General features: G+C 40.0%; 2 protein-coding genes across 2 annotated transcripts in view; one reads left to right on the forward strand and one right to left on the reverse strand.

Moving 5' to 3' along the window:
* The window catches only part of cds1 (CDP-diacylglycerol synthase (phosphatidate cytidylyltransferase) 1), a 34,884-nt gene extending 26,813 nt beyond the window's left edge, over positions 1 to 8,071 (forward strand). Inside the window, exons 12-13 of the mRNA XM_034090445.1 lie at positions 2,340 to 2,443; positions 3,904 to 8,071. Of these exons, the coding sequence (XP_033946336.1) occupies positions 2,340 to 2,443; positions 3,904 to 4,042 (243 nt within the window). The 3' untranslated portion in view covers positions 4,043 to 8,071. The remainder of the gene's footprint in view (positions 1 to 2,339; positions 2,444 to 3,903) is intronic.
* A 55-nt stretch (positions 8,072 to 8,126) lies between these two features.
* tmem175 (transmembrane protein 175) lies at positions 8,127 to 15,501 on the reverse strand. The gene is made up of 10 exons (XM_034090443.2): positions 15,198 to 15,501; positions 14,507 to 14,548; positions 14,270 to 14,367; positions 14,107 to 14,158; positions 13,652 to 13,687; positions 13,461 to 13,544; positions 13,109 to 13,273; positions 10,692 to 10,770; positions 10,443 to 10,578; positions 8,127 to 10,108 (listed from the first exon to the last, which is right to left on the reverse strand). The coding sequence occupies exons 1-10, from the start codon at positions 15,399 to 15,401 to the stop codon at positions 9,436 to 9,438; spliced, it is 1,569 nt and encodes a 522-aa protein (XP_033946334.1). The 5' UTR covers positions 15,402 to 15,501; the 3' UTR covers positions 8,127 to 9,435.
* Positions 15,502 to 22,010: the final 6,509 nt, after the last annotated feature.

The raw sequence follows: 22,010 nt of genomic DNA on the forward strand, positions 1-22,010 counted from the left end.
CTTTGCAAGCCATTTTTCACAGCCACAACTGAGCCAGGCAGTGTTTGTGTAGTCACATCTCCCCCTAGTGACACCATACTGTATGCAGTGGTGGAAAATAAGTACTTTGACTATTTTGACATATTTTCCACTTTCCTTGAGTATTTCCGTTTATGCTACTCTAAACTTCCACTCCATTGCATTTCGGAGTCAAATATGTTAGCTTTTACTTCACTAGACGTATGTTACTAGCTACTTATTACATGTCAAAATGCACTTATTGCTAATATGACAGGATGAAGTCGTGTACTACTAATGAACCCAGTATTTTATATAAAATCAGGTCCACTTTGACAAAGTACAAATGATTTCACATGTACTTGTGAGGGATAAAAAAAGAGTAATACTATAACAATATAAAACTGTGAAAAGAGCCATAATGAGTACTACTTGAATTCAGGACTTTTACTTGTGACGGAATACTTTTTGACTGCAGTATTTCTACTTTTACTTAAAGTGGACCGATCATGCTATATTTGAAAAATATATTGTAGAGCCATACCTAAACATGTGAAACATGTCTGACGTTTTTTTTTCAAAATACCAAACAGATCCTGCATTTTAGCCATGCCTCATTTCGCTCTATTTGCTCTATTCCAGCCCTGTTTTTGCAAGGGCTGATTCTGTGATGTAGCTTTAATGCAAATGAGCTACAGCTGACCACGCCCCCGTGCTCAGAGATCAGCTGCTGGGCTCTCAGAAGAGGGGAGGAAAAGAGAGGCTCCGTCCTCCGTGTCTATGATTATATAGTCGTTATTCATTTGTTTTAAAGCTCAATAAATAACAAAGAAGACCTTTGACCGGCACTTTTCAAATTTTGTCCAGAAAATGTAAACTTTAGCGGACATGTTGACCGGCAGAAAAAATGTGTGCAACAGAAACTCTGCCGCACGGTCCCTTCGTTCCTTGGAAGAGGCGGAGAGGTGGGTGTTTGTCATCTGCTGGTGGACTACCGGAGAGAATTACAGCGGCAGGAGCAAACGATTACCTCGGGGAGGGAGAAAAAGAGCCACAGCGGAGAATAAACAGAAGGGCAACCATGGCAACCATGCTTGGGAAGTCTTCTTCGTTGCTTTTGTGGCAGACTACACGCCACTTACAGGCCTGGCATATGTACTACAGCGTCTCCAGCGCTTTCGAGTGGTCTCGTGTGAACGGATACGTCTCGTGTGAACGAACACTATTCCGGGCTGACGTCGGGTCGGATGGAATCTGTATTAGGGATGCCAGCGATTATTCGAATATTCGCTACAGTCTCCATAATCGAATATTATTTTTAAAAATCGATTTTTTTTTTTTTATATATATATATGTTTTTTTTTTTTTTTTATGGCTTAGTTTCAACCAAAATATATATAAATATATATATGCTAATAATAGTAATAGTATTAATAATTGTAAATGGTCATTGGTCACACCACCAGTTTGTTTTACTGTAAACTTGGAGGAAGCCTGCGTGCAGAGCAGACTGCTGCTGCAGCACGCTACACACCGACCCCACCCCCCCTCCCACCCCCCCTCTCCCTCACACGTGCGACTAAAGATGAACAAAGCGGCAGGTAAAAAGAGTTCCTCGTGGAACTACTTCGAACTTACAAGTCCAAAGGAAGTTAAATGCAAGCTCTGCGAAAAGACGTTGGTCTATCACAGCTCAACCTCAACAATGCGTTCGCATTTGAGTGCGAAGCACGCCAAAGAGGTTACAGAGAAAGACGCAGCACAGCCGGCCATTACCAACTTCACTTCAAGGCCACGTCGTTGTGATGACATGCTTGTTTGTTGTTTGTACTGTTAAACATGTTCCAGTAAAGAAAACAACGGAATTCCTTTTTTTTTTCTCTCCCGCGGGGGGGGGGGGGGGGGGGGCGGGGGTCGGTCGAATAATCGATTATTATTCGCCAGGGCTGCCGAATAATCGATTTTGATCATGGTCAGTTTCTGGCAACCCTAATCTGTATCTGCTCGTTGTAGCCCCGTTTTTAAAAGATTTGGGTACGGAGGAAAAGAGAGAGGGTTATATTTTCTGACGCTGCGTGAGTTCCCCGACGCACCGGGGACACATGTATGTATAAAGTACTTCACAAAGTGCATTTTGCATGACAGGTCCCCTTTAAGTGAAGAGTCAGAGTGCATCTTGCACCGCTGACTGACTGTGTTTGACAGGGGATCTTTGTAAGTCGCAGCATTGTAACACAAGAGTAGCACTAAAACAATAGAAATGGGGAAGACGATGAAGAGACTAAATGATGCTCTTGATGGAGTTCTGCTGTAGTGACACCCTGCTCTCTGCTCTCCTGCAGGACTTTGCCAACACTATCCCCGGACACGGCGGCATCATGGATCGATTCGACTGTCAGTACCTGATGGCCACCTTCACACACGTCTACATAGCCAGCTTCATCAGGTGAGGGAGAGCAACAGAGGCGATGGTGAAATAAAACACAACTGTTACCAGGTCCTTTACAGTCATTAAAAGTGGTATATTTGCTTTCCATCCCCAAAGCCAAACTCCGGAGCTTCGGGGATAGAGCCTTTTCTGTGGCAGCCCCGAAGCTCTGGGAACTCCCTCCCCCAATACCTCCGTGAGTCCGAGTCCCTCACCCTGTTCCAGTCCCGCCTCAAAACCCACCTCTTCAACTCTGTATCCATAAGCCCCCCCCCCCCCCCCCCCCCCCCCCCCCCCCCTCCCTCAACCAACTTCCTCCTGACTGCTTCTCTGTTTTGTTTAGTTTCTTTTTGGCTTTTTGTTTTGTTTGTCTACCCTCCCTCCCAAATGTAAAGCATCTTTGGGTTCAAGAAAAGCGCTATAGAAATAACATTTGTTATTATTATTATGTTTGTTTCATTTGTTGTAAAGCTTCAGGTGGCTGTTAGAACGTGGTACCTTTTTTCAGAGTTAAATGCAAATATATATATCTTGATCAAATAATAGTGTATATATACATTATTAAGGGTGTTAACTGATTACGAATGTTATCCCAATAATAATCTTTGATTAATTGCAAGTTTAAAATACTAGTATTAACTTGTATTTTGGGGGGAGACTAATCAAATACACATGCAAGCGATGCATGGCAAACTGTCAGGAGAAATCAGAGGGACGGTATTTTAACAGCTTAGTTTTGATGATTATCCGCTGTCATGGGGAGCCACTTATGATATATGGTAGTATCCTTGGTGCTGCTTTCAAATTACTAGCACCATCTGTTCCTACAGTGTTGACATGTCCGCCATCGGCCACTTCTGTTTAACTTTAAGAAACTGGTTAGCACCTGACTCAGCAAAACGCCTTTCATCCGTTAATACCACAGCTACAGCAAACGAGTGCAGAACATTTGTTATTGCTTCACCAAAGTAATGATGGCTCTTACTGATGTCCAGCAGTCTCAGCCAGTAGCATACGTGTAGCTTGGGCCGGTTCCTCCGCTTTCTGTGCCTTCTTACTGCCATGTGATTCATGGTAAACATCTGGGCTGCAATTAGGGGAGGAGGTTTGGGTCAAATGTTGGTAATGTGATTCATTAGCGTTTATTCAACTGGGGAAGGAAGCAGAAAATGAAAGGTGAAAGTCCCCCGACAGTCTGAGCCTTTAACTGTATAACTAGGGGCTGCTTCAAGGCAAGCCTGAGCCAGCCCTAACTATAAGCTTTATCACTAAGGAAAGTCTTAGCCCTGCCCTTAAAGAGTGTGTCCGCCTCCCGAACACAAACTGGTCCCACTGAAGAAGGGCTTGATAGCTGAAGGCTCTGGCATAAATGTTACTTTTGGAGACTCTAGGACCAACTTATAATGCATTCTGGTAAATGTAATGCCCTGGTCCCTTTCCACTTTCCACTGGGGTCACATGGCATTGTTGTCTTGCAGGGGGCCGAACCCGAGCAAGGTGCTGCAGCAGCTGCTGATGCTTCAGCCTATACAGCAGCTCGGCGTCTTCCACACTCTGCACTCCCACCTGAGAGAAAGGGGCATGCTCCCCCCTGCCGCCGCCCCCCAGGCTGAATGAGAGGCCCCCTGCTTCGCTGGGTGACGACTGGAGAGTGTGTGATGGTTTGGAAAGTTTGTGTAAGCTTGTACACACACACAAACACACACACACACACACACACACACACACACACACACACACACTCTTAGGTATGGCGTCATCGTCATCCTGCCGACTCTGCATTCGACTTCCAACCAGCGCAAAAATCACAACTTTGAACCTTTGGTGACTCTCCAGACTACTTGGAAATACCTTGTAGTAAAAAAAGAAACACACAATACCAACAACAATAAAAAAAAAAAATAGGCTGCTTCATTGCTTTTTTTTACGTGGACCTGCGCATAAACTTCAACATGCTTCACGGAGAACAGGCAGTCCCCACCCTGAAAAGGTACAGATGGAGCTGTTTTCTGGAACAAACGGACCCTTGAGCACGTGGTGGATGGCTGATGGGCGGTTTACCTGTGGACGGCAAATATTGCACTGACTTTAGCTGAAGAAACACATTTAAGAAGCTTTTACCAGCAGAAACGGGGCCCAAAGTGTCGGGCACGCGACCTGAGCTACAGCACACGGACTGTGGAGACTCGTCTTTCTGGTCTGGGTTGTCTGAATACTGTAGACACTGTTTTATATACTCTGCTCTATGTCATGGTCCTAACCTCACAGCGTAACAAAACATGTAGCATGTACGCAAGTCCTGTTTTGGGCTACTGCTGAACTAAGCCATGTTTATTCTCTTCTTCCACAGCGTGAACTCTTAGCTTTTAGGTTTTGTCTGAATCTAAATAACTCGCACAACTTAAAGTCAATAAAGATTGACGGTAGGCATGTTAACGCAGAAACTAGAGCATCAGCACTCAAGTTAATGGATTTGTATATAAATATACTGAAAATATTTAGCTAAATAAATATCTAATACATATTCTAACTACTTGTGTGACCTGCTGAGGAAAGAAAAAAAAAGACTTAAGCTATGAGAAAAATATATGCAAAACTAGATATGTGACTTGTAGCCTTTAGCATGAACAAATTAGATTTATATGAGGTAGGGATGTAGATTTGATCTATGGTTGCCGATTATTTAAAGGGTGTGCTGGGTGAAGCTTTACGAGAGCGCATAAAGGATTTATAGGAATAGTTGGACATTTGGGAAATGCGCTTAACGTTCCGTTTAATTGGTTTATACCACTCTGTAGCTGGAAGGTTAAAAGCAGAAAGATTTAAGATGTTTTCTAAAATCTGCCTACCAACACGTTAAAAGTCACCAATTAAGAAAAGCTAGCATTGCCATTTTAAAGGGGCCCTCATATGCCTTTTGAGTTTCCTTTCCTCTTGTGTATTCTATAGGTTTACTTGCATGTAAATGTTCTAAAAGGCTAAACTCCATAAGTTTAGCCCCCCCCCCCTGCCTGAAACACCTCCACTTGACTCCTTTGTTTACTTCTGCACCGTTACACTCGCGCTTCTATTGGTTAGCGCTCAAACATATTGAACGTGATAGGCTAAGGGTCTTTAAGTTGACCAATCACATCTGGTTTCAGAGGGAGGGTGAAAAGAGGTGCTGCAGTATGAGAAAATAAGACCTTTCTCAACATAAGAGCATGTGAATGTGTCACAGTAGAGGCACAAAATACAATTATGAAACCTTGATATGAGTACAATAGGGTAGAATGTTGTGTTGTGGTGCTTAAAATGGATAAATCCATTACTTCAGAAATGTAAAATCAATCTCTTCTCCTCCATTCTTCTTAATGTCAATGCAAGAATTAGGTAGAACCTTTTGTAATTATTAAAAAAAAAATTAAAAAAAATGTTTTAGTATGATTTATCTACTGTGATTTAAAACGCGTATTACGTTATGCTTCCAATCTTTAATGCTAAGCTAGGCTAATGGCCGCCACACTGGCCTAGATACAAGAGTGCCATATTGATCTCATCCATCTCTGGGACAGAAAGCGCATTTCCCAAAATGGTGACGTATTCCTTCATAAAGATTTTAGTTGCACTGTAGCGCGGGGGTGGTGGTGAGAAGGAGAATGCATCGGAGCACTCTGAAGGTTCCCGCATCCTCGGACTCGGTGTGTTTTAAATGTTTAAAAATAACTATTTTAAAATCTTCTTAGGCATTAAATCTCTGTTAAATTATTACGTTCTGAATGTAGATTGCAATATAGGATGTTATCAATGATGAGAGTGCTGTATTTCCACATATCTTTAAGTATATACAAATCGGACGGGCAGTGGTTTTATGAGATATCTTAACAGTTTGATTGCTTAGAACGTGATCATTGAATTCCTCTGGAAATCTGAGGCATTCATGATGAATGAAGATGATGCATAGGCGAGTTGATTGGCAGCACCATGCGGGCCGATGAGATCCTCTGAATCCTTTATTCAGAGAGAAATGTTTACCAAAGCACTGTCTGATTATCACTGATTTCTTTCCTTTGCTAACATTTGTATCTGTGGCTTGTGCAATTGCTTTCACTCTATCCTTCCTCCAGGTGTTGAACGAGGAGGATGTTCTAATTTATTTGGTCAGTTTTTCTGTTCATGTTTCCCTCATAGAAGTGCATTTTAGGGTGTTTTCCCCATAAGAAGTGAATGGGGGTGCTGCTGGGTGGACTGTTGGGACCAGCTGTATTGTACTGTATACATATCTGACTTAAGCCTCTCTGGCAAAACACACACTACTGCTTCACACACTTTTCTGTGGTTGACCTTCACTGTCCAGCAAGATGAAGTAAAACATGTATCGACACGGACGGTGATCACACTAAAGCATTACGACCAAAACGCAACTCAAGACAGCAGGTGGCCAAATGATTTGGATTATTTAGAGTGTGCCACCGGAATAACTAAACACTAAGTGAATCTGTCAAAAGATCAAAGCATTTAATGACTCTAAAGTGATTCAAAACGTTTACATTTTAAGGATGCAATCGGACTTTGAAACATGGAAAGTATAACAAAAAGTTATACAAATATAATCTGCCTCAATTAATGGTTATTTTAATTTTTAAATGAATACATGTACAATTGTTCAACCATTTAACCTGGTAGTATTGATTAAATGAACAATTCCATTTATTTATTTTTAATCAGTCGTTTCATTGTTTTGTTTTTTTCTGGAAATGTCAGGAAAAAAATCCCCTTTGAGAAGTTTTTAATGGATAAATGAGTAGATAAAAACAATTTATTATTACATTTTAGTTGATGGTATAGTTAATCAATCAGCTGTCAATTTGTTGGATAGTTGTGTCAGTATAAACGGAATACAAAATAAAATGTAGGTAGTTTCCAAACGCATTTATTTAAACCAACATTATTTATTCTTAAAGGACAAACTATTCATTTGCAAAAAGAAACGGTTAAATCGTTTTTATCAAATACATTATAACGGAGTATTAAGGCTGATGTGATCGTTTTGGAGATGACAATGTGATTTTTCTTTTTTTTTTGAGTTTCTCAATTTTGATTTAATTCTCAACAAAAATGACTTTGGGTCGCATTTTTATATATAAAAAGAGAAAAATCTGGCATTAATCGTCTTCCATACGTCATCAATCATTTATTCCAACGTAATTATTTCAGTGTCACTTTTCATTATAAATGAGAAGTGTATTATTACATTGGCACATTCCACAGATTCACAGTTGCCGTTTTGAATTGGAATGAAGTTGTTGTGTGGACTCATTTTATATCTGTATTCAAGTTATGAAGGTAAAGCACAACCGTGAAGATAGTAAATATAAGTTTTGTAACCCAAATGTCAGGTAATGATGCACTGCAGATGTTTGGTTCCTTGTTTTTTTTTTATTTATCATTTTGTGAATATTTTTGTTTGATTTGCTTTGAGCAGGAATGTTTTCTAATAAAAATCTTTAACTTTTGGAGGGGAGAAGATCAGAAATGACACGGGAAGTATGCTTTTAATATCGGGGCAATACAAAGTAATGTATAAAAACACATATTGATATCTTGTTGGGGATATTGTGAAGCTGTTTACTGTTTGGAGGTAAATAAAGTTTTTTTTCTGTAAAATGTCGTACATTTTGTTTCTTAGGTTTCAAAAATAACAAGACGAAGAAGTTCCACATTGAAGGCGTTATTTCAGATTTATTCAGAAAACAAATGTTGACAGTTTTTGATTTGACACCTCGTCACAGACATGAGTCTCTGAGGTCAGTATTACACATATTATTATAATCGCATCATCGCACAAACAGTGACACCTTCTGGAAACAATGTACTTGACAGTTTACAAAAAGAAAGAATGATAATTTCCAGTTTAAAACCATACAATAACAGAGTAGACATTACTTAATAAAGACGGGATTGAAAGAAAAACCTGAAATCATGAATTCAAGTGAAATAAAACAAAAGCCATGCACAACCTGGCCTTTTTCTTCCTCTTTAAATGGAGTTGTGGCTGTGATTAAGTGCACAGTTGTCCTACTAAAAATAAAACAGCTGACGACATGGACATAACTAAAAGGTGAGATAGCATAACTGGGCATTCCAAACACAAATCTGATTTATAGGCAGTGCAATTTGACATGTTATGGCCATACCCTTTCAATGTTTAAAGTGCTAATACTACAGATGTATTCAGTGTACCTGTTAGCTGGTTTGCTAATAGGTGAACTCCAACATTTACATTCTTGTCAAAATCTGAGAGCAGACAAACATTAAGAAACAAATCAACCTTTCCTTGTTTTATACAGACTATTTAAATACTTTAGCTGAAGTATTTTTTTTCTGCAACATGCTTAGCAAATCTTTGCTAGATAAATAGCGGTTAAATTAAAAGCTGATAAAGCTACAGTTGGACGGACTTTTCACCTTTACTTGGCACAGAAACCGAGTAATAGTTATAAATGCTTGCTTTCTCTTTGATTGAAGTCTATCAACGGCTATGTTAGGACTCACACTAGCTCATATTACTTCAATTCATCCCTGTATACAAAACAGCTATTACCCAGTTTGACCTTTTGCTACATCCGGACGTTAGGATGAAAATCAAAGTGAAAAACCATCTTATGGGTCATAAAACAGCTAGCTTTCGAGAGTTTTAATATGATTTGCGAAACAAAACTAGCATTAGTTTCTTCTTAAATTATTGTTTGATAAAAAATAAATGAAATGATGGGCTTTGGCCATCAGTATCATCCAGTCACCACCATACTTTGCCTTTTAATGTGTGTGTGGTCACCTCTAATCCCATTTACACAGATTCCCTTTCAACATTAGAAGCAGTTTAAAAGTTGAAAAAAGAATATCCTCTTCATGTGATTCTCAATGCAATCGCTAACAGTTACTCTTTCAGAGACCTAGCATTTAGGGAACAATGCCTCACTGCTCTGTGAGTAAGTTTCCCTTTCTGTAGCTACTTACCTTTAAGCTAACTAGGTTACTAAAGCATTGAATGGCACTCTTGTCTCGTCATCTTCCTCTTCTACAACACTTCCCTGGTCGGGCCTGTCAGGACAGAAAATTAGCCGTAGCATTGCTAGCCCACCGCGCACCAACAGCCTTAGAACAAGAAAAGCAAAGGGCACCGTAATCTCCATCAGGTGGAAAATCGAGGCACTAAATTTACTCAGAATACAAGTAAGGAAAAACGTCCCAAGAGCTACGCAGGGGTACAGAGATAGCTTAGCTAGCATAAACACATGCTCGCGTCCGCCATATCGTACGTAAGGGTGCAGAGTTTCTTGTTCGTTGTAAAGAGCGACCACCCAAATAGCGAGCTGAAATATACCAGCAAAGAAAATGATCACGCAGCTGATCTGAATGGCTTCTAGTTCATTGCGAGAGTTGTGTGGGAATTCATGCGTTAGCTGGTAGGCTAAAGGCAATCCTCCGACAAAGGCCAGCGAGAAAGTGTTGAGCATGCTCATGAAGCGCGTTGCCTTGGTTACATGGAGGAAGAGCGAGTGGTGCACAAACCAGAGGAGGCCGACGGTGGCGAAAGAACCAAAGTAGGCGAGGTACTCTGGGCCGTAGTCCTGCAGAGCTGCTATCAGGCTCCCGCCAAACTGTTTCTGCACCACAGTCGGGTCTGGAACATTGTCCTCGCTAAAGAAATGCAACCAGAGACAATACATGTTAAGTGTCCAGTGCGATTTTCTCACTCTTTTATTGGTAGGCTATTTGTAATACTATGAATAAATGTGGGCACTTTCCAAAACATTAGCTAGCCAGAAGTTAGCATTGTATGTAACCATTACCAGTGCATAAATACAGTGGGTGCAACATGTGCATAGGATGTATGCATATATGATTTTCTTTATAGAGCCACATCATGGGATCCCCTAATGCATGGTAGCATAATAGCTTTGTGATTTAGCTGTCTATAACAATATAACTTTGTCCTATGTTTACACATTCAAGAAAATGTAATGAAACCCACCATATGTCTAGGATGAGAAGCGTTGCTACGATGGCGTAAACTCCATCGCTGAACGCCTCCACTCGATCCTTGCTGAGGGGCTCCTCAGGCAGGAAGTTGTAAAACAAAATGGAGTCTGGAGTCTCCTCCACCTGACCTGAAATGCACAAGGAACCGTAATGAATTGCAACTACATCTACTCCCAAAGTATATCTGGCTAGAGGTTAGCTCATATTTCCTGTGTTACTCACTATAGCATGTAGTACTTACCAATTGCTTTGCTGCGACACCACTTCAAAGACCTAGAGATGTACGGCAGGAAGATGACAATTGCCAAGAGCACGTAGGACTGAAAAACAAAATCAAAATGTTATAAGAAAGAAAAGATTTTCAGCAGCAACAGTTGAGTTTAAAGTAGGTCAAATAGTTGCTGTTTCCGAATGAAAAGTGTGCTGAAACAATTAGCCGTAACATATACATGAATTGTCATTAAAAACGCAAAATGATGTGCCTCTTGGCCACGGTCTCCCTTTCACAATGAAAGCCTCGGACAAACACAGTAAGTATCAAAACCTTCCTACTAACTTTGGTATTATTACGATTGTTTCTTGCTTTGGACAGTAGCCTGCCTGCTAGCATTTAGTCAAGTTGCTAACGATATATCCTTTAACTGCCAGCGCCACCATTTGGTAGAGCACATTTTGTTTCCTGATATCTTGTTGAAAAAAAAAGAAAAGAAAAGAAGTTGAACTCCATCTGATTCAGCCAGCTCTACCTTCTGGTTGACATGTTATGTACAAAACAACCTCTAGATGTCACTGTGGTTCGAACAGAAAGCCCTTCAGCTAGCTTCCACTGAGGAAGTTGGCATGCTAAAAATCACTGCTGAAGAAATCACTCGTTTTGGTCAACTTTTGGAAGGGAACCATATTCTTTTTGAGATATTCTAGTGGCAGAACATTGAACATTTTTTGATGCACAAAAAAAGTTTTAACAAGGGTGTAATTCATTTTTGGAAAATATGCTCAAAAGTCGAATTGGCCTTTTATGGTAAGCTAGCCATATGACTTTTTCAGAGTTTCAGAGATGTTTTCCTATAAAATATGGTGAATAAATGGCTAAATTCATGGTCATATTACTAAATCTAGTACTGCCTTATGAGTCTCAGAGTGAAAGAGTGATAATAATTGATATAGCACCTTTCATGCATGGCATTTAGCCCAAAGTTGCACACAGGATATAGACATTTGCTGTTAGGCCAGTGGTTTCTTGTTAGGCCAATTCAGCATATACAGGAAGATGAGCAAGTCTTTTTTTTATTATGAAAAACACTTTACATTACTTTTTACCATTTTTTTTTTACGATTATAATTTTTTTTTAATGAATATATCTGGTTGTATATATTGCTAATTTTCCATAAAAGAAACAAATGTATTTGAGTTTGTGTTTTATTTGAGTTTGATGTGTACAAATACTGTACTGTATATGATGATCACTTTAACCATAAAAGGCCAGCTTGACCAGTTGGTATCGGCTCATAAAAACAAAACTGTGAGGTCAGTCAATACAATTAAAATGGTTTGTGGTTATAAATGCAAACAAATCATTTTTCCATAGCTTTTTTCTTGGTCTGGCAGTTAAAGGGTTAACATGTTCGATCTTGTTCATATGAAAATCAGCTGACAACAAATATTTTATCATAATCTTCATTTTGTGTTATTTTGTTTAGGGAAGACAGAGAGAGATGGGGATGTCTTCGAGACAGTGGCACCAACCGTTATACCAAGTGAAAACGCTAGGGTGGCAAACCCCTAAAGCAGGGGTCTCCAACACGTCGATCACGAGCTACCGGTAGCTCGCAAGCCCTCGACAGTAGGTCGACAAGCAAATCCAAAATATAAAAAGTATACAAAAAACAAAAGGGAATGTAATTAAAAGAATCTACTCTATGCATAAACGAAACCTCAATCATATCTCTATCTACTTACTACACCTCTATCTAACACCCCTCCTCCCCCCACAATGAATATCGACCAATCACGTTCTTGCTTGATTTGCGGGACCAGCATTGCAGTCGGGAAGAAAAGCAATGTGGAGCGGCACCTCCCCGCTTCATAGGGAGTGTGACCGTGATTTTACGTCTGGCAGAATCTACACAACACATCAGCCTGATTACTCCCCCTTTTATTAGTTTTATGAAGGAGATGTCTGGTCACCAAGGTGCATGATGTGAGTCTGCTCAGCTCCGCTCTGTGTGTGTGTGTTCTGAGTGTTTGTTTCCCTTTAAAACAGCTGTGAGCAGCAGATACTCCGAGAGTCACGGACATTAATAATTAATAGCTCTCCACCCCTGGCCGAAATGTCCATCAAATTAAGTCTGAGTTCGAAATATATCTCAAATAATGTATACACTGTCATTTCCCCACGTAAACATAACAGTCTGCAATTAAATGGTTGTCTCCTGTGCGCTCCACTTCTCCCTTGGCGCACCGGTAACTTTCTCAAAAAAATAAAAAGTAAGTTGGGATAATGGGTTAGTTTCTCGTGCGCATTCTTTCTCGTGCTCACGAGATACTCACCCGTTATCCCGACCTTTTTTTTCTCTCTCTCTTTTTTTTTCATGTCCCTTTAGGGGCTCCGTAGAAAGTAATCTAAACATTTGAAAAAAAGAAATAGTGCCACCTACGATCTGGAAGAGGATGAAGGAGAAGATGCTGGCGAGGAAGCACATGAGGGGAACCCGCATGATGACTTTGAGGATGTGATGTTTGTAGACGGTTATGTTCTCTGAGATCTGAATCTGCTCGTTCAACAGGAAGGGGCGGCTGAAGGCGTACACCACGATCACCGACTAGGGAAACAAAGCATGAAGAAATATGGGATTTCAGTAGATCCACCACAAAGATACAGCAAACATAACGCAACAATCAACTGAATCTGTATCTACTGTATATAGGTGTTTTAACTTAAGACATCCATTTTGGAAATTGGTGGACTTAAAAAAGAAAATAATGATTTCACTATAATAAATGGCTCACCTGTATGACACCCATCACCATCACACAACCACAAAAGAGTAAAATCCCGAGGATGTTCTCAGGGAAGGTGGCCATCAGAGAGAACTGCAAAATATGCCATGCCGTAATGTTACTGAGCAATACAGAGCACAAAGTATTGGTGCAAATAGTGTGATGGATTTAACGACCATTAAGCAGCGTCTCATACTCACTGTGTACGGTAGAAAGGTTATCAGCATCATGCAGGCCTGAAATAAAACCCAAAGCAAAAGGAAATATGAGCAAAAAGTCAAATACTTTTAGGTATAACACTAAAAGATGACTTTTTTGTTGAGAATTCATTATTATGCACTTTCTTTGTATAGCAAATTAGTTAATATGCCCAAACCAACTGTAATATCTCTGTTGAATCAGACCTTAAATCTTTGTTAAATAGGATTTGTACTGATTGGACAAGCGTTCACAACTCCCTCTGGAGGGAACATTGAGATTGTATCCTGTGCAGACCATTTACATGTACACACACCTACAGGAAATGGAATAGCCTAAAAAGCATAATAGGGCCTCTTTAATTAAATATCCAAAAGTATTATGAAGATATACTTCAATTAATCTATCACAAGAGGTTAATTAAAGGTGAGTTGGCATACAGTGACTTTGTACTTACAAGGTTCAGCAGTGCAAGGCAATCATCGATGCGTACAATTACTTGAAACAATCTGTGAAATTCAGCACAAAAATAGGTGATAAATATAAAAACTGCTCCTATACTTAGTACTTCATCAAATATTACTTCTATACATGATAATATACTAATAATACTAATGTACCTGATATGAGCAGCCCATGCAACAGTCACGATGAGGAATGTCATTAAGTAAACAGCTATCTTTGTTGACAGCAGAAGCTGAACACTCTGCCTCAGCTCCTGTAAGCAGACGCATAGATGAATACTTTATCTGTTCAGTACAGTCTCACTGCAGAGATGTGCAGACTCCCACTGAAAACACCTTGTTCTAAGGGGCTCGCTTTTATGGAATAAAATAATGTGCGATTACACGTCTTACCTCGTCATTATCTTGCAACTTTGTATGTGCAACAGGTAAGATCTGTGAATATAAGATGATACATTATGAGAAACATCATGTTCAGAGAAAGGCACATGTTGTTGAGAAAATGGATTTCCAACTGACCAGTAAGCATGTTCAGTGTATGTTAAGCGCCCTATTATGAATAGTATCACGGCTCATTTCAACCATACATGAAAGTATCAAGCATGAACACACTTTAAACTCACTGTAGCTGTGCTTTCAAATTCCCTTAAAGTGGCTGACATAATTAGAAACATTAGTTATATTTGTCTAGTTGATGATATTGTATGATCTTGTACCATGTACTTACTGAGATTGAATTAAAGTTGAATTTACTCTGTAGGCTATAGCACTGCTATAATCCCATTATAACTAAAGTAAGCAAGTATCATTCCTACTATGACTCTTAAAATGTTTGACTAACATTAAATACTCATTATATGCCCTACCCAACCTCTCTCCCATCTTCCCCAATTCAAAAGGAAACTGGTTTAAAGGGCATTACGATTATATGCTTGAGTACAAGTAGACATACCACACCATAGATACACTTCCTACTCTACTTAGTTACTTGCTTCCCACCTCTGACAGACAGTATGTAATATTATTACTGGACTATTATCCACGGCTCCGGCTCCCCCCCCCCCCTAGAGCTGGGTGTCTTTACCATGACGGTGGCGATGATGGAGATGAGCGCGTCGCTGTAGGCCAGCAGTCTGTGGGAGGACTGGGTGCCGCTGTGGCTCTCTCTGTCGGACGGAGTGACGCTGCCCGGGAAGCTGGAGGAGGCTGTGCGGCTCCTCGTGCCTTTCTTCTCAATCTCCTCCTCGACATGTTGCTCTATTATCTCGCTGTTGTCGTTTTCCCCCATGGTGGAGGAGCTAGAGGGGCGCAGAGGACGAGGCGGGGACCATGGACCAGGCGGACGGACTGTTTGCAAACAACGGAGGAACAGCTGACTGAGGGCGGGAAACCGGAAGCAGGTGCCCGTATGTTTTTTCTGTTGGCAACAAAGATCGTTGATAGCGGAGTGGAGTACCCACGTGGTGATCAAAAACGAAATGTTTTTTTCTCTGTGTGTGTGTTTTATGGTTAATTATGACTCAAGTTTATCTTCGTTTTAGACGACTTTATGGTAGGCTACTCTAGAATCCAGAAATGAAATAAAACGGTTGAGAGACCACGTCTACAGCATGATTTTGTAAGTAGTTGGTTAACAAGATACTTTAAATTGATAAACAAAAATCGTAGGCAAACAATAGCTGATGGTTAATTATTGCATTTGGGCCTGTTTACCTTTATGCTACTACAATAGCCTGCTCAAACGTGACTGAAAGTAGAGTAACAAAAAGATAAACTTAGTGCTAAGTGATACCTTGAACCTGCCACTGGGTGACAGTAGTGTTTTAAATTCTTGCCATGGTCATATTAATGTACGTTTAGTTAAAACACTGTATGGTCACCAGCAAGTTGCAACTAAACATTCTTCAACACATTTACTTTACAACGGTAGGCCTACATCCGTATTTCATCAGGCGGGCAAATGCCACACCATGTGAATGTACCCACTTGACGATAATTTGTTTATCATTTTGTACCTTGTTCATCTTTGTATTCCGCTATCCTCTTTTAGTAATTGTGCTGTAAGGATACACATTGGTTATATCAGCTTGAGTAAAAGACAAACAAACACAGAGTATTCAATGAATTAACTCAAATAAATCCTGAGTGTGAGAGGGATAACAGTACATCACATCTAGTTTGTGTGAATATAAGGAGCTAAACAGAAATAAGAATGAACCCTCCACTTCATTCCTGCTTTAACCCTTGTGTTATGTTCACATTTCGCACCCTTTGGTAATGTTTGGGTCAAATTGACCCGGGACATATTTCAGGGTTTAAAAAAAATACAGAACTAAATTCAACATGCACAATTCCTTATATATATTGTCTTTAACTCATTCCCCAACAATATAAATGAAATATATGATTAGTTTTTGAAAATACTCTTTGCGAGATCAAATTTAACAATGGAAGTGTCCATCGTTTTTTGTGATAAAAATGTAATTTATGTTAAAACAAATTCACTGTAATAAAAACTAAGTTTACATTTTGCTCATGCTTTTCTAGGACACATGTAAAAGAAACATTTTTTCATTAATGTTTATTATTTTTAATCTGTCATATAATAATCAAAGCCCTGAAGGAAATAAAGCAATTTAGCAGCAATTGGAACACAAGAACCACGTCCAAAAGTATTTGGCTGTGAAATATAGAGAGAATGAAACATCCATATAAATTACATCGAACAGATATAAACACAAAGCAAATAAAAACAATTAACAGTCACTATTCATAAAATACAGTATATCCGAAGAATATATTGATGAAGTGACGCTGCAGAACATCATGTGAGTCAATGGGCAAGTCCGTTTAGGAAACACATGATGTGCAGAACTTCTTCGTGTGTATAGCACAGATGTACTTGTTGCAGTTGCTGCATGTAGTCTGTGTCTTGGAGTCCTTTGAGGGTCCACAGACCTCACAGCTGGCTGTGGGGGTCTTCCAGAAGCTGACTGGGGGGGGGGGTCTTCTTGCGGCTGGCTGTGGAGGTCTTCCAGCAGCTGGCTCTGAGTCAAGTTCATCTTCCAATTTGCTGTCAAATTCTGAGTTTACCTCCACATTATCCTCATCTTCAGAAATGTCTTCCTGTTCCACTTCACCGTGTTCTTCTAAAGCATTCATTTCACTCTCATCCATTATTAGCTCCAAGGCTCTCTGAGCAGAATATATTTTGTTGGTAGATAATTGTAGTTCTGCACTACAATGTAATGTGAGGTTATGTGTGTGTGTGTGTGTGTGTGTGTGTGTGTGTGTGTGTGTGTGTGTGTGTGTGTGTGTGTGTGTGTGTGTGTGTGTGTGTGTGTGTGTGTGTGTGTGTGTGTGTGTCTTTAGTTTGTGTGTTTCTGTGTGTTTTTCTCTGTCTGTCTGTCCTGGTATTGTATCTGGGTCAGATTGACCCGAACCTCTTATGAAGGACATCAATGCGGGTGGGCATTTTTTCACAAGTGGAAAAAAATAAAAACAATTCCACCCTCCTTCACAATAAATAAGCCCAGGCCATTGAGTTTCAGGTTGAACGAAAATATCCTTATATCTTTTTGTATTAATTGAAAATGGAAATCGGGTCAATTTGACCCGAACATCACACAAGGGTGATTAAATAGCTTTCATGTGCAGTACGCCTACTTAGCATATAGCCTGCTTTGTTTCTTTGGGTGGCGTTCCGCTTGTTGACAAAAATAGGAAAAGATCCTGTGTTGGATTCAAATTGACCCTTTCTGCACGGCACACATTTGAGCACACGTGCAATCTGATTGGCTCTTTGCAAAGTAGCCTCCTCCTGTCTAGATGTATTTCTTCAATAGTAGCATAGAGGTCAACAACATACATGATGTTCATAAACTAAACATGATATAAACACCACTTGGTTTTACTTTGCGTTTAGTTCATTGAACACAGCATATTCAGCTTGTGGACGGTAATGACACACCCTGATTTACATCAGAGTTTATATTTCAGTGGTGCAGTAAATGTTCTTGTAACATGACTTGTCAAAAACACAGTAAACATGTGAGGCACTCTTCTGCCTCTAGAGGGAGACATCATACTGTGTCTGGCAAACATTTCAACCTTCTGTCCTGTAACCATGCCCATGTTACAATTTGAACAACATAAGTGTAGTCCGCAAACATTATTAATTTGTCTCATTACATCTACCATTACCATTATATTGCCAATAACATTATTATCCCCCTGCATTGGTTAATCTTTTGAGTTTGAGCTATATTGCTACCATTCATGTATCCTGTCAGAATACTAATTTTTGAAAGATTGTGTACATGTCTAGTTGTGTCTGTAGACTCCTACATTCACCAAAGGCTAGCATAAGAGAATGCATCATTCAAATATTTAAACAAACATGTCTGAAAACGTGTAATACAAAAACGGATTTTGATGAGGTTTTTCCTGAGGGTTCATATATCATTCATAGCCCCATTTATAGAACTGTTGGCAGTATCTTTCTTATTCATGAAGCGTCGAAGGAGATATCTTCCCTCTCTAAGAACCTTTGACTTTAATAATGTAACCGTCATTTTGAATATGGCTTTATCCAGTGTTAGGATTTCTGTTCAATATATTATTAAATTAACACATATTTTCAATAAGATAGTGCCTAATTCAACTTTCTTTTAAGTGGGAAATGTTCCTGTGACACTGGCATGTTTGCAGAGAGGTAAGATGTTAATATATAATCTTATATAATCTTTAATACCCATGGCAGGGCTTTTCCTACTCACTTAATTGTGTTGACCCTCTGCTGCTGGCGCTAGTGCCTCTGGCCGAACTTTGGGCTAATGATGTCTCTGCATCCTGGGGTCCTCCTCCCAGAACCCCTCTCATGTAGATGAGTGCCCCTTCTCTCCACTGAATTACCAATTGAACTAGGACGCCATTTTATAAGGGCAATACAAATTTAGCAGCAAGATGCAGGGGGTTGATTCCTGCTAATGCTTGAGCTAAGCATTGATCAACAATGCTGAGTTAGAGAGTTTTGAGAATCCACTCATACTACCATTAGATACAGAAGCATTAATACATCAACAATAAAAACAAAGTATACAGGGAGGGAATAAAACAAAAACGGACTGCTTAAAGCGGAGTTAAGGTATTTCTTGGCACAAACAATACTGACAATACCCCTTTATTATAACCATATTTGCACACTCAGCAGACACGGTGTAATATAAGTCCAACATTCACTCTCTTGTTAGATTTCATTTTTCACTGAGTACTGAAACATAGCTGCTAAATGCTCCGTATTGACCAGGTAATCAGCTATTGACGTAGCTGAGCTAAATGTAGCAATGTTATCATTTGCTGTAGAAAAACATTACAGACTGCTCAATTCACCCAATAAAATTAACAATATATAACTATTATTTTATACTGCTTTGTTCATCGCGCCAACCACAATTGTATCTGTTCCCCGACTCCCGTTATTTAACCAAGTCGGCACAATCGTTGCTTGTGATTAGTGTCAAGCATTCCACAGCGATCTATATTAAACTTTTTGGTTGCTGTCGGTCCATCATCCAGTTACCTGTACTACTCTGCATTTCACTTTGAATTGCATGTATGCACTCAAAATAGCAAATATACTGAACAGAAGTACAGATGTGGGAGAAGTACTCAGATCTTGTACTTGAGTAAAAGTAGAATACCAGAGTGTAGGAATACATGCATTAAGTGTTATCTAAGCTGGTAAAGGTGCAGCTAGTTTTAATGACTTTGTATACTGCAGGGTAGCTTGTGAATTTACTCCAGGTGAAACTAAAGTCTTATTTAAGTATTGAATATAATTAAAATATACACAGATATGTATGTTTATACAAAAGTGACGCCCCAGTTGGCTTACAATGCACAAGAACAACAGAAATGGCCAGTCCCAAAATATTGCCAGAAAGAGAAAAACGCCCATAAAAGGAAACAAACCTATCATTGGTTATAACCAAAAACAACCAATATCTTCTTCAAAACATTAGATATCACCAAACTCTCCCAACACTTCTGACCCTCCCTTAAAAAGACAATGAATACAGTAGTAGTCGACCAGAAGGTGACTCAAGCAACCCCCTAAAGCAGGGGTGTCAACCTCAAGGCCCGGAGGCCAAATCCGGCCCGTCACTTCATTTCATGTGGCCCACAAGAGCTTGCAAAGAATATAATATGTTTATTGTACGGTTACATGCCGATTTACAGAAGCCCGTTGCCCATAAACTATGGGCTCAGAACAGTCTCATAATACACACATGCACACAGAAGGATTCACACTTGTATTTCCGGATCCACACTTGTGTATTTTAATGTACACACAAATGTGTTCCATTTCATACACATGTAAATAAAATCCAAATACAGAAAAAAGTTTTACATATGTATTTTTGATCCTCACATATTTGTTTTCCGTGTAAAACCTCTGCACCTGCAAACACAAACCGCTTTCTGTGCATGGATCGCTGTGCATTCGTGTGTGGGTTTTTTGAGACTCCTCTGACGGTCAGCCGATTCGTACTTGTAATTTTTTCTATCTCTAGCCAATCAGATGTCTCTTCCATTCTAAGCCAATCACATGAGCGCGCCCCCACGAGGGTATTTTCTTGCGTTCATAACGTAGCGCTTCATGTACGCATTTTGCGCTGTCCGCGGTCAGCTCGCCAAACAGAGGGCGGTGATCATGCACTGCAGAGCAGCGTGTCTCCGTCAGTCTCAGCAGCTGATCTGATCTCTCTCTCGCGTCCGGCTAAACTTCACTCGCGTTTATGTCCATATCGATCAGATCCAGCTCTCCTGATCGGCCTTTATAGAGAGCACCGATCAAACTATTAAGAGTGAATATCGGCCGATAATGACCGGCAGGGCTCCCCCGTTGACAGCTCACTGTCTAGCACTGGCTTTGTAGTGCACTGATCGATTAGACTAAACCAGGGGTCTCCAACACGTCGATCGTGAGCTACCGGTAGCTCGCGGGCAGCTTTTCAGTAGCTCGCCGCTCGATTATCGATTATAGCGTAGTAACGTTGCTGCTTGATTTTTCGGCCGCGGCCGGACAATAAAGTGTTTTTATTTTAGAATTGTTTCTGTCACACAAATATAAAATTGGTCCGTGACGCAGAAATCAAGTAGCAGATGTGACAGTGGCACAGCGACACCACACACGGACCATTCTGCTTTATCCAGCAGCACTGCAGCACCAGTCAAACCAACGGCAGAATGACCGAGAGGGGTCTGCCTGCAGACCTCCACTCTCAGGACAGTTCCGGTGCAGACCTCCACTCTCAGGACACCTCCACTGTCAGTACAGGAAGTGCACGCCAAGATTTCCAAAATAAAATCACCACTATCAGTACAGTGCCACTTTCCAAACAGGAATGCACGCAAACACAAAAATAAAATTGGATCGTGACGGATCGTGACACTTATTATATACATATGTATATCTATATATATATATATATATAGATATATACATATGTATATAATAAGTGTATATATATATATATATATATACGGACACCTTGTATTGTAGTTACTAGTATCAGCCGCAGCGTCACTTTCCGAACAGGAAATGCACGCAAATACGAAATAAAATCGTACTGACACTTATTATATACATAAAGTATATATAGATACAGGGGCGGACCTAGCACATTTGGTGCCCTAGGCGAGCTTCACCACTGCGCCCCCCCCCCCAAAAAAATCAAAACATCTTAACAGTTATACAGTAAAGTAAGGCAAGGCAAGGCAAGGCAAGTTTATTTATATAGCACCTTTCAACACAAGGCAATTCAAAGTGCTTTACAAAAAACGAAAGACATTAAGAAAATGGCATTTAAAATCAATCATTAAAAAGAAAAGA

This window comes from Pseudochaenichthys georgianus, chromosome 9 (genome assembly GCF_902827115.2).
Source record: "Pseudochaenichthys georgianus chromosome 9, fPseGeo1.2, whole genome shotgun sequence".
Classification (NCBI taxonomy): domain Eukaryota; kingdom Metazoa; phylum Chordata; class Actinopteri; order Perciformes; family Channichthyidae; genus Pseudochaenichthys; species Pseudochaenichthys georgianus.

Excerpts from the sequence above, each read along its gene's own strand:
- tmem175 (XM_034090443.2), bottom strand. The coding sequence starts at position 15,401 with ATGGGGGAAAACGACAACAGCGAGATAATAGAGCAACATGTCGAGGAG. Across the intron at positions 14,549-15,197 it reads CCATCATCGCCACCGTCATG|ATCTTACCTGTTGCACATAC; the intron begins GTAAAGACACCC and ends TTATATTCACAG. Across the intron at positions 14,159-14,269 it reads GCATGGGCTGCTCATATCAG|ATTGTTTCAAGTAATTGTAC; the intron begins GTACATTAGTAT and ends TGAATTTCACAG.